Source organism: Cnephaeus nilssonii (assembly GCF_951640355.1).
Source record: "Cnephaeus nilssonii genome assembly, chromosome: 10".
NCBI classification, from domain to species: domain Eukaryota; kingdom Metazoa; phylum Chordata; class Mammalia; order Chiroptera; family Vespertilionidae; genus Cnephaeus; species Cnephaeus nilssonii.
The window spans coordinates 81165047-81178520 of NC_137081.1; the positions used below are offsets into that span (position 1 = coordinate 81165047).

General features: G+C 34.8%; 1 protein-coding gene across 1 annotated transcript in view; it reads left to right on the forward strand.

Annotated features, from left to right (window-relative positions):
• The window catches only part of DPP10 (dipeptidyl peptidase like 10), a gene marked incomplete at both ends in the record, with an annotated part of 660265 nt that overhangs the window by 622143 nt on the left and 24648 nt on the right, over window positions 1-13474 (forward strand). Inside the window, 2 exons of the mRNA XM_079782730.1 lie at window positions 4655-4750; window positions 4858-4927. Coding sequence (XP_079638856.1) covers window positions 4655-4750; window positions 4858-4927 — 166 coding nt within the window. The remainder of the gene's footprint in view (window positions 1-4654; window positions 4751-4857; window positions 4928-13474) is intronic.

Here is a 13474-nt window from a genome sequence, read left to right on the forward strand (position 1 = left end):
ACCTGCAAAGAGCCTAAAACATCTGCCAAAAGAACAAAGCCCAATGATTTTTCAAAGAACAGAGCCAAATACATAGCTCAATGCTAACATCAGAATGGTCAGAATCTAATCAAACATTCCTGGCTATGTGATGAAACCAGAAAATATGACTCACAACTAGGAAAACTGACCAGTGAATAGAAACAGATTCAGGAATGTCAGAGATAATGGAACCAGTGACAAATACAGTCAATCTGCTATTATAAATATGTTTAAAAATATCAAGAAGAGTTAGCATAGTGAGAAAAATAGTGATATGGGAAAGTTGGACTGGAACACGTGGTGTTCCTCTGGGCAGTATGGTTCCTGGGCGCTTGTCAGGTGGAGTCAAAGAATGAAACCATGGACGAAAGGTGGTATAGCAAAAGGTGGACATTTATTAAGAAACAAGCACAGACCCCCACATGGGGAGAGGAAAGAGTCCCACTGAGTCCCTTTTTTCCATAGTTTATAAAGGCTGCAGTTCTTTGTGCCTTGATATCCCCTCTGATTGGTCACTATCCCCCTTAGATCGGTTACTATAGCAACTCTAGAGCACAAACCTCATGTGAAGTAGGTGAGGTTCCTTCCTTCTTCTCCCTTATTGTTCTCCTATTCCCTCTGGGCTTTCTTCCTCCCTCTCTGAATGAGGGCTTCCTTCCCTTTATTCTGTAGATGTACACCTCTCTGCCCTCTCAGCTCCCTTATCTTATGGAAATGTACCTTCTGCTACTCCCAGCTCCCTTATCTTATGGAAATGTACCCTTTGCTACTCTGTAGCCCTGTGCTGTTTCCACCTCCTTTCAATAGGATATATGATTTAAAGGAACATTCTAAAGTTAACGTATCTGAAAAACACTTCACTGCAAAGTACTAAAATAAAATTAAACCATGCAGAAGAAAAGATCAATGAATTTGAGACATTATCAGAGGAAGCTTTCAGTCACAGAGGGAAAAAAAAAATGAAAGAAATGAACAGAGCCTAAGTTAATTTATATTTTAAATTGGAGTCAGAAAGGGGAAGCATAAAAAAATATCTGATGAAACTGTGGCCAAATCCAAATTTAATGAAAAGTATAAAATGCTCAATAAACCTTAAGCAGGATAAATCCCAATAGAAAAACAGTGATGAAGAGAAAAAAAAAAAAAAGACAAAAAGAAAAATTTAAATCATCAAAATTAAAAACACATTATATCCACACATTACATACATAATAGCAAAGCCAAGAATGACTGTGGAGTTTTCTTTAGAAGAAAGTAAACCTAAAGACAGTAGAACAAAATGTTTAAAATGCAGATGGAAAACACACACACACACACACACACACACACACACACACACACACAACAAAAAACCTCAAACTAGAACAATAAAAGTGAATCCAAAATAAAGAATCAAGAAGCTGACAATGCATTTCTAAATAATTGATAGAGAGCATGGATAGGGCTTGTAGGCAATAGTGTGTGTTGCCTAAGGGGTTATACTAAGGGGAATACACTAGTCGCAGAGGACAAAAACAGCATGATTAAAGCAGAACTGAGAAAAATAATTTAAAAATATTTTGAGCAAAATGAAAATAAAAACACAGATAATTCAAATTTGGGGATACCTAACATTGTGATTAGAAAGAAATGCATGCCTCTAAACTGTTAGTTTATAAGAAACAAAAACTTTGAAATCAATCATCTGAGCCTCCACCTTAAGAAATTAGAAAAAAAAAAAAAGAGAGAGCAAATTAACACAAAGTAAGGTGTGGGAAGGAAATAATACAGATAAGAATGGAAATAGATTATATAGAAAATAGACAAACAGTAGAGAAATATATGTAAAAACCAAAATATTTTTCTTTTAAAAGGTCAATAAAATTCTAGATAGATTCATATAAAAAGTACACTATCATTATCATTTTTATTAATGGAATAGTTAACAGATTCTAAAGACATTAGAATGATAGTAATGGAATATTACATGTAATTTTATGGTAGTAAATTTGACATCTTATATGAAACAAGTAAATTTCTTTAAAGACATAAGTTGTTAAACAAGCAAACAAGAAGAAATAAAATGTTTAATAACCTGTTATCTATTAAAAATTTTAATTCACAGCTAACATTCTTCCCACAAAGAAAACTCCCATTTTAGTTAGTTTTGCTGATATATGCTGTGAAATATTTAATATATTGATACTAAGCCTACATAAACTCTTAGAAAATATAATGCCAGCATCAACCAGATCCCAAATCCAACAAAGATATTACAAATATAAAAAATTAATTTTATTCATGAATATAGATACAAAACTTCTTAACTAAATACTAGCAAATAAAATCAAGCCATTTATAAAAGGATAACATATTATGATTATGTGGGGAATCCATGGTAGTTTCAACATTCAACAATCAATTAATATAATCCACTATGATATATTGTAAAAGCAAAGAATTTAGAAGAAAGCAATTGATTAATTTGAAAAAAATAATATTAATAATAATAAACATTAATAACTCAAAAAAAATAAACTTCTTAACTTGGTAATGGTATCCACAAAAACAGTACAACTGACATACTTAATGTTGAAATATGGAATGCTTTTCCCGTAAGATTGGGAAAAAGGAAGGAATACCTGCTCTCATCCCCTTTATGCAACATTGTATTAGAGGACTTAGCCAGTGAAATAAAGAAAACAATATATAAATAGGTAGAAAAACTGTCTTTATTTGTACAAGACTTACTTGTAAATAAAACAGAAAATAAAAACAAAAATGTAAAATCTACACCCACTCACCCAACTATTAGAAATAATGAGTCTATGTATCATGGTTACAGGTGTAGATCAATATACAAAACCAGGTATTTTATAAACTATGATGCAATGCAAAATTAAAAAGTAATTCAAAATACTATTTAAAATAACATCAGAAATCATATAATATTCAATAATAAATATAACAAAAAAAGTGTAAGTCCCCTAAAATAAAAACAAGCATTTTTGAAAGAAATTAAAGACTCAAGTGGGTATATATACATACACATACATATTTATGGTCTAGAAGGCCCATTTTTAATAGATAAAATATCCCCAATAAATTTATAGATTTAATATATCAATGAGAAATCTAGCTAGTTACTCATACTCCTCCGTGTTTGATGATTGTTCCTCTCTTTTTTTCATACTAGTGGCCTGGTGCACAAATTCATGCACATTGAAAGGAAATTAATTAGAAGAAATATTTTAATATCGTTATTGGCCCTTTCTCTATAATAAAAGTGTCAACCACATTCACGATCGACAATGACAGATGGAAACACACCGGTGCAATTAATGACAGTGAGAGCTTTATATGTGTCACCCATGCGCAAGCCAACTTAGTTTTTTATAGATATAGAATAAACTTGCTTAATTAGACCTGCTTTCTGATTTAGCTAAACTTTTTCCAGCCCAGTGAAGCACCCCAACTTCTCTTTCAGGTAATTGTCAGCAACACAGCAGTAAATATCAACATGAAGCAGATTATTATTGTAGATCACACAGGGAGAACAAAGGGTAAAAATATTTAACTGCAGCAGTGTTTGACTATATTCTGGGCAGTGAGAAAACCTGAAGTCATTTTCAAGGTCCACCATTTCTTAATTCTTTTCAGTCAGGTCAAGTTTCTAAGCTTTCTAAATCTCCGTTTTTCCAACTAATGAAAAGAAAATAGGATTCCACTGAGTTTCTTATCTACCTACTCCAGGACTTCTGTGAGGATCAAATGAGATGAAGCTAGGGAAAATGCTTCACAGACATTTATTTAAAGTGTAAATGTTTCCACCTGGCTATAAAGCAAGCCATGTTCCTGGGCTGAAGAAATTCCACGGAGGCTAGTCACTAGGGAGAGGAAGCTAGGCGTTGCTACATGACATCATTACCTGGACAGTCGGATACTTAGCATATTAGCCTTTTATATCTATAGATGCTCTCTTGCTACATTGTCAGATTCATTAATTTTCTGCAGTATCTAATATGCTATTAATCTCACCCAGTTTTGTTTCATTAGATCTCATAGTTTTCATGTGTCTCAGATTTTTAACATTTTAAGAAATTTTAACTTGTATCCTTCTCCTTAAATTTCTTTCATATTTTTCCTTAAAGACTTCATGTTTTTTCTATCTTATTAAACACATAAAATATAATTATAATATCTGTTTAAATATAATTATTTATCCATCATATCATTTGTGTCATTCTTAGGTTATTTCTACTGATTAAATTTGGAACTCATCATGTGTGGTATTTTTCTGATATTTTGCATGCTTAGGAATTTTGAATTGGAATCCTGGCTTTCTTAATTTCATCTCATTGGGTGCTTGATAATTTTGTATTCTTTTAAACATAATAAGGAGAGTAGGAACATGATCAGATTTGCATTTTGAAAATGCAAATGCTAATTCTAAGTATAGGGGCAACTGGAGAAAATGTCACCGGAATTCAGTGAGAAAACTGGTGTAGTTATCCAGGAGAGAAATTATGAGCATTTCATCACTGCTTAGCTCAGTGCTGCCAAGTGTAACAGCTGGATAATTATTTGTTGTGTTGCACTGATTCTTGATCAACACACAGCAGTTAGTAATTTGCACTCCCTTTTTGATTTGTAGAATATTTTATATTGGAAAGCAATTCCATGCTAAAGGAAGCTATCCTGAAGAAGATAGTGAAGTCAGAAGTTAAAATGGTTCCTATCGATGACTATGGTAAAGTTCTGTGCATGCTACGCTATTTAAAAACAACTTTCTCTGCATCTTATAGTTTTACATATAAATGACTCTACATCTTTAATATTTTGCTCTTTCTTTAAAAGAACTTCCTTTACAGTTGTCCTTTCCCAAAGACTTTACGGACCGAAACAAGTATGCTCTTCTGTTAATAATGTAAGTATTTTATTTATTTTTGAAAAAAAAAAAAGGAATCTAAAGATTTTATAATTTTCCTTAAGTCTCACATGACAGCATTCTGATTAAAACAAGCAAACAAATAAACCCAGAAGAAGTGTAGTTAACTGGGCAGCTGTCAGTTGTATGAGTTCCTCAAAGACACAGCCATTAATCGTATGGAGGGATGTGTAATTGTTTTGTCCTTCTTTCATTCCAAATTGAACTGAATGTTACTATTGGGTATAGTGAAATATGTAATTTGGTTTATGTCAGCTTAACAATTGCTCAACCAGACATAAACCAAATTATGTACATATTATTTAAGTGATATTGATTGGTGTATAAGTTACTTTCTTGCGGATTTATTTGTCATATCAAAGTTATGCTCACTTCATAAAAGCAATTTTTTATTGTGGTAAAAACACTTAATGTGAGATCTACCTTGTTAAGTATTTGCATTCACAGTACAATATCACTAGCTATAGGCACAGTGCTTCACAGCAGATCTCTAGAACGTATTTGGTTTGCATGACTGATACCAGCTACCCATATAGCAACTCCCATTTCCCCTCCCCCCAGCCCCTGGCAGCCACCAGTCTACTGTCTGCTTCTATGAGTTTGACTACACTAGGTACCCCTTGTAAGTGGAATCATGCTGTTTTTGCCCTTCAGTGACTGCTTTACATAGCATAACATCCTTAAGGTACATCCATGTTGCAACATATATGCCCTTTGTTGTTAATCAGTTGTTTATGTAATATGGAGAAAACATTTCTTTTCATTGCTGAAACATTTGGTTACACTTATATCACTCCCATCAGTTTTCCTTCCTGGATGCTTGGCCAGCAGGAAGTAGTTCTCCTGCTCAGAAAACTTGACTATTTGGTATTTCAACATGGAATTGACTCTAGAATTAAATTAATCCATGCTTTCTGTGAGACTATATTGTGGCTGTATGATATTAGGCACAGAGGCCCCTAACAGATAATGGTTCATGAATTTGATATTGATGTAGCATTGTATTCCTGAGAGTTATGCTATTTTCCTTATTAAAAACCCAGCCAGCATATTGCTATGACAGTCTTGAATTATATCAGAGGCTCAGTAGGAATGAACGAAATGACAGTAACATTACTTGTTACGACTACTAGATGCGAGGATAGTATTGAGTCTGTGGAATCAAACTGGTTTGTCATTACTACCTGTATGTCCTTGAGCACATTACTTAACTTCTTCTAAGGCTCAGTTTCTCCAAATATACCAGCAAGCAAACATTACAGGAGAGCCTACGTCTTCAGGCTGCTTTTGGATTAAGTGAAATGCATCATATGAAGTGCCTAGCACACATGATTATTATAATTAATGTGATTATAATTCATTATTTAATATAGACTGTATTGATTTTATTTAGTATTTTAATAAGAAGAAGCAATTTTTCACTTCATTTTAATAAGCCAAATAATATAGAAAATAAAATACTTAGTATTTTCACTTGGCCTACTGTTTATTCCTAACTATAATGCTTTGGCCTCAAATGGTTTTTTTTTATGCCCAGACCTTTCTCCTTTGTCACAAATAGCCAGAAGGTCCCCAAGGGTCTTGGGTCTCTCTGGGGAAGTTCTTATGAGCTCTTTTTTTATGTTAACTTTTTCTTTTGCCTCTTCATTTCACCTTTCTTTTTTCAATCCCTACTTGAACTACATGTGTGACAGATTGAGGGAAATATTTAAGGCATAAAAATGGAACAAAAAAGGGAAAAATTTAACCTCATCTTCTGTTTCAGTCATATTTGCTTTGGGAAAAGGGATTGTCCCTTTTATTCAGTGGGAAATATGGTTTCTCTAGGCATCCTGGCTTGAAGGATGAGCCCTTCTGCAGAGGGATGTAGAGACACGTATTCCCTCTTGCCCACCCACCGGCCCTGGAAGAGTGTAGCAGTTTGGGAGACAGGTAGACAAGAGCTACAGATTCTCTGTAACTAGAGTCAGAGAAACCGGCTGGCTGGTCCTGGCATCAGATTTGTGCTTGGCTGTGGGTGACTTTTAGTTCAGGAAAGGAATGTAAGGACTAGCACAAGACTCAGTTTCTCTTGTTAAAAAGGAATAATCAGGTCTATTGTAGAGGCAGGCTGGTAGAGTAAAGGCACTGGCTAAGGAGTTAGGTAGGCCTGGGTTCAAACCCTAACTCATTTACCAATATATTGCTTAATGTTCCTAAGTTTCTGTTTCTTTCTAGATAAACAGGAGATAATGAATGGCATAATTTATATGAACATGTCAACATAGTGTTTGGTAGAGCATGAACACTTGCACTTAGTGTTTAATAAATCATAACCATAATCATAGTTATTAGTAGAAGTAGTACTTTTTACTTTTTTGTTAATCTCACCTGAGGATATATATTTTTTTTACTGATTTTTAGAAAGAGTGTGAGAGAGGGAGAGAGAGAGAGAAACTTCGATGTGAGAGAGACACATTGATTGGTTGCCTCCCACACACGCCCTGGACTGTGTTGGGAATCCAACCTTCAACCAGGTACGTTCCCTGGACTGGGAATGAAACCCACAACTCTAACCACTGAGTAACATCAGTTAGGGCTATTAGTAGTATTTTTAACATTTAATATGATCACTATATAACATATATAGTTTAGCATCCCTAAAGTTATTTAATAGACATTCATTACTAGAGCAGATAAAATAATTTAGCCAGGGCCCATAGAATTTACTTTGTAACTTTTTGGTTGATGAAGAAAAGAATGAAAATGGGTATTAAGTTATTAGTTTTTATAAGCTGATTATGCTAAATATTAATTTACTTTAATCAAACTGCTCAGTTTTCAGATGTAAATTCTTAGAAGTTTAGTGGAATATGACTTACAAAACTAAACTGAAGACTTTTTAAAATTTTCATTTAAGAAATGATCTATTGTCTTAAGCTGCATGATCAGGACTAAAATATTTATACTTGGAAACCTATGTGTCAGGATGGCTTAAGTGTGAAGTGTTTTGTAACTGTTTGTTAGATTGCCTATAATTTAGAGGCATTGTTTTTCTATAAGGTTAAATCCTGTTTCAGTGACAAGTGGATTTCCGAATCTACAAAAGAAGATAATGATAATTGATTATTTTTTCCTAAATGGGCAATTAGTGAGGAATAATAAATAAAGTGACAATTATTTAAATGAGACTAAGAGATGACTATATGATTTTGGTATCACAACTTGATTGCTGTTCTGTGCCGTGCATTAAATTCTCAACAGAATGAGCCTCTTATGTCACATACACAGATGGATTTACAACCAGGAAATCCTGTGATAAATACATGAGTTGGAGACAGGCCACAGCAAATGCCTGAGTAGCTGGAAGGACGATGGGCCTTGAAGAAAGTGACCACTGGCAATTAGCAGACTCCTTTCTGTTAGATATTCATTATTGGACCTCAGAAGAAATGGTCCTCTGAATACCTCTTTGTGTCCATATTATCTAAAACCCAAATCTAATTTCATGGTATTGAAAAGGCTGGTGAATCAAAGGCACAGGGTATTTTACTGTAATAGAAAATCTAAGAAGCATTGTCACTACAAATGTATCTGAGTGGCCTCGATTTTCAGTGGTTTCTATGAGGTCATGACCCCCTTTGCCTTCCCTACTTCTGTTCTCTTTCCAGATGCCTAAACATATTTCTCTAGCCTCTCTGTTTAACATTATAGGGAGTCCTTAGGGGCCCAGTAGTCCATATTCACCTTTATGTACCTATACATATGGAATGGACATACATCTATATTAATTTCAGCATTTATCACTTACAACTGTTATTGTTTATGTTCTTATTTTCTACTAATGAATATCTAATTAAATGCAATGCACATTTACCATGTTGCTTTTATGTGTAGGAAGCTGTACTAATGCCTGTAGAGAGACAAAAAAATGACAAGAATCTTGAAATCTGTAATAGTTTTTTAGATTTGTTAAGTATATCTCCTCAGTGCATAAGCACACATAGAAAAAAGAATCCTTTTAAAACCTACTGACAAACCTATAATTTTCTTAATAGTGCAGGACTGGAGATTATGTGGGTTAACCTACAGTTACAGTGTTTATTTGATAAATACATAAGCATGAATCTAAATGCCAAGACCCTGGTAGAAAGCAATCCAGACAGATGTACTGTTATTAAAGATGAAAGGTTGTGTGTTGCTTTGTTTGCTGTCCATGAAGAGAAGTGCTGTTGAATAGAAGTTTCATTCAGTGCTAAGAAATCACCATCTTTTTCCATTTTCTGCTCTTTTAATGTTCAACTTCTCTATGCCACACTTGATAAAGGTCTAACTCATGGAGGTGGTGACGGTTCAACAAGTTAATTTACGGAATGCAGCACACTCTATCTGGCGCCATGACTTGATTCCCTGTCCTTAAACCCATGTCTCTTGAAATTCTAATGAATTCATGGATAACCAGCAAGTTTTATCTTACTGACGCTCTCTTTTGCTCTCCTCACCAGTCCATCTTACAATAATCAATCCAAGCCTTCATATACAACTATATAGCTTTATGTCAGCAGACTCTCCATCTATCTTAAACCAAATCATATTGTCCCTTTTCCATTTTATATGAATATTTGTGAGGATGATTTTATATGTTAATTAAAGAATTTCTGACTCCCACTTGTTTCTGAAGGAAAATCTACAGCTTAGATGTTAGTGTTTAGAAAATTAATTGATAGATTGGCTTATGGAATATCTCATATCTTTTTTTAAATATATTTTATTGATTTTTTACAGAGAGAGGAAGGGAGAGGGATAGGGAATTAGAAACATCGATGAGAGAGAAACATCGATCAGCTGCCTCCTGCACACCCCCTACTGCAGATGTGCCTACAACCAAGGTACATGCCCTTGATCAGAATTGAACCTGGGACCCTTCAGTCCACAGGCCGATGCTCTATTCACTGAGCCAAACCGGTTAGGACTGGAATATTTCATATCTTAAGAAAATTGAAATGCTAAAATCTTTATTTTATGTAATTTATATATTAAACAGTGCCCAACTTATTTGTGAATTTTTATAGCAACTAGCTTTTGTAATAAGAATCACTCCACGCATATGTGTTGAGTGACTAAGTGGATGATGTCCAGAAACCAGATGGACATGGGTGCTATTACAGTTCTAACTGGAGGTCATCATTCATTTTCCTCTAAAGAAAGGAAAAACTGGTTAGGACTGGAATATTTCGTATCTTAAGAAAATTGAAATGCTAAAATCTTTATTTTATGTAATTTATATATATTTTTTAACATTTGTTCTGATTGAAATTATATTGCTACTCATCTCCAACAGTCAAGATAACATCAATACATGTTTCATACACACACTTTCTTCTCAACAAACAATATGGAAATTGTTGAAAGTTGTGAATAGCATTATGCTCATGAGATCATAATATCTTGACTTGATCATTGAACCCAGGGGGTTGTCCAAGAGTCAATACTCTTCCTTTTCAAGCCCATTCAAGGGAGACATCATATCTAGCGGATTCTAATCTGCCACCTTGCTCTCAATCACTCTTTCCCTGCCCCTTTCCCCATTTTTTAGTGTTTTGCTCTATACTCTATTTTTTAGTTGCTTTTTCACTCTGCTCCTAGGTTAAATTTCATGAGATTCGTATCTAAAAATGTGGATCCCCTAGCTAAAATCCTCTCATTTTTTTTTCTCCAGTGGTTAGACATTCACATTCCTAGCACAGCATAAAAAGTCTTCATCCATTTCCTACTTCTCTTTCATCATCATCTTACTTTACCCAGTCCCTAAAGACAGAGTCAGTGTTCCATATATTTTTTTAAAACTGCTTTATTTTGGAAATACAGGATTCTCAAGCACACCTCTGTGTTTGTTACACAGTCTTCCAGTGTCTTTGATTTCCTTTCGCAAGTGGAAAAGTTCTATTCATAGTTGAAGGTGTGTTTACACATAATCCTATGCATATCTGTATTATTATATTTTTTTGGATTAAAAAGTTCTGCCCTTTCCATTACCCAATACTGTCTGCTTTCATAGCCATTCTCAGCAACTGAAAGCAAAGATCATCAAACCCTCTTCTATTTCTACTTCCTCATTCACCCCGTTAGAAATGATTCTACATTGAAATTGGCCAATGTATAGGAATTAATGTAGTAGGACTTTGACAGCAGAGATGATTTAAAGATTGGTGCTTCCTCCCGTTCTATTGCACAATTTCCTATGGTCCCTTTCTCTTGGTTCTCTTCTGCTATTTTCATGTGTAAAAATGTGTATCTGAGGTTAATTTTGTGTGGCTAATACTAACAGTCCATTTTTGAGTTTTATAGCTGGCTCATTAATACCCATGCTGTTCAGTATTTCAGTCTGTGTTCTGCTAAGCTTTTCATTTTTTTGGCTTCCTATGACAATCTAAATAATTTGATTTAAATAACTAGCTTCTGTTTTTCCTCACTCATCTAATGGTAGTGGTTATGCAGTTTTTGTATCATGCTCAGGAGACAATATCTGACTTCTAGTCAAGAGAAACCAAAAGAGCAAAGACAAAGAAGAATGCCTTAGTGACAGAAATAGATACTGATATGAAGAAGGCTATTCTATCACAAGTAGAAGGAGAAAAGGGGAGAAATAAGAAGAAGAGTAGGGGAAGGATGAAAAAAAATATTCAATTGTATTAATGCAAAATACTTTCAAAAATTAAGAAATCCAAATTCTGGTCAAGAAAAAAAACTGATTACATTTATTGTCTAAGCAGTTTTTGAATATAAAGAAAACTTGTAAAAACAATAATACCTCATAAAGAAAGCCCAAATTCTGTCACAAATTCTATCATCTAGAGAAGTGTTTTAAGATGGAATTCTTTTGTTTTAATGAAGCTGGGATAAGTATATATATATCTGTGGGAACAGGGAATAAAAAACTTAAAGATACAGAGTCACATAAATTATGCTCAAATACACAAACACACATGACTGTGTGTGTAAAGAAATCAAATACACAAACAAAAAAACAGGAATACAAACATACATCTTTTTATTCTAAATTAACTTGAAGACCCACCCATTTTGAAAAGTAGAAACATTTAATGCAATTTAAGTTTTCTACATTTAGACTAAGCCAAGTTAGAAAAATTTTACTATTGTTACATAAAGGCTCAAGAATTATGAATGCATAGTTGCCTAGGAATGGCCAAATTTGGGAGCTCAGCTTCTATGAGAAGAATGGAAGATGCAAAGGTCAAGTTCCACAGCATTAACCAAAACTGGATTAATAATCTACAATAATAAAAGAGAAAGATGCAAATTGACCGTACCATTGTGATACCCACCAGCCAATCAGGGGTGACTATGCAAATTAACCCAACAAAGATGGCGGGTTAATTTGCATATGCAGGTGCTGAGCGGCCGGGGGCAGGGCAGGACACTTGCCTTGTCGCCATGGTGACACAGGCGTTGCACACCGTCCCAGCTGCTCTGGGCCTCTGGGCAGCGTGGGAAGGCGGAAAGGCGGCTCTGGGCCAGAATGAAGGCAGTGCTGACAGCCAGGGGAAGAAAGGCCCATTCTTGCATGAATCTTCATGCATCCGGCCTCTAGTATTTAATAACTACCAAGAACCAAATGCTTTGCTAAGTGATATATATATGTTGGCCAATGGATAGGAATTAATATAGTAGGACTTTTGACAACAGAGCTGATTAGAAGATTGGTGCTTCTTCCCATTTTATTGCACAATTTCTGTCTGGGAGATATTCCTGTGGTCCCTTTCTATTGGTTCTCTTCTGAGATATATATAATTTCACTTAATAGTTACTATAACTCTGCTAGGTGGACACTATTGTTATTATCCTAAGCAGTAAAGATAAGCAAACTTAGGGAAAGAGAAGTGACTTGTTTAAAGCCACTGGTCCTGGGCTTAACTCAGTTTGGTTTTATTTACATATAAACCTGTGCCCTGTCCACAATGACACTCCTACATACCTATAAAGTTCAGGTCATTAACACAGGCAATTTTTCTAATAAGTTTAACATGGATAAGATCTCTGAATGCATGTATATAGAAAAAAAGTGATGAAGAGTAATACAATTTGAGAATTTAGTCAATAATCACACTTTTTTATGTATTATCAGGTAGGCCTCATTAAAATCACTGCTAGAAATACAGGCTTAGGAAGTCTAGGATATGGTCTGGATAAAAGCATAAATAACTTGACCATAACACACACTTCCCTAATTATAGCTCAGAAGAAAAGTAAGTTAGCCAAAAATTATACTTTACACAAACCATGGATCAGGAATTTTCAGATTATATTAATAATAGTAGAGGCCCAGTGCAAAAAATTCATGCACTCGAGGGGGGTCCCTCAGCCCAGCCTGCGCCCTCTCACAGTTTGGGAGCGCTCAGAGGATGTCTGACTGATGGCCATCAGTCAGAGGCTCCCGCCACCTCAGCTGCGCTCACCAGCCGTGAGCCCAGCTCAGGGCTTCTGGCTGAGCAGTGCTCCCCCTGTGGGAGTGCACTGACCACTAGG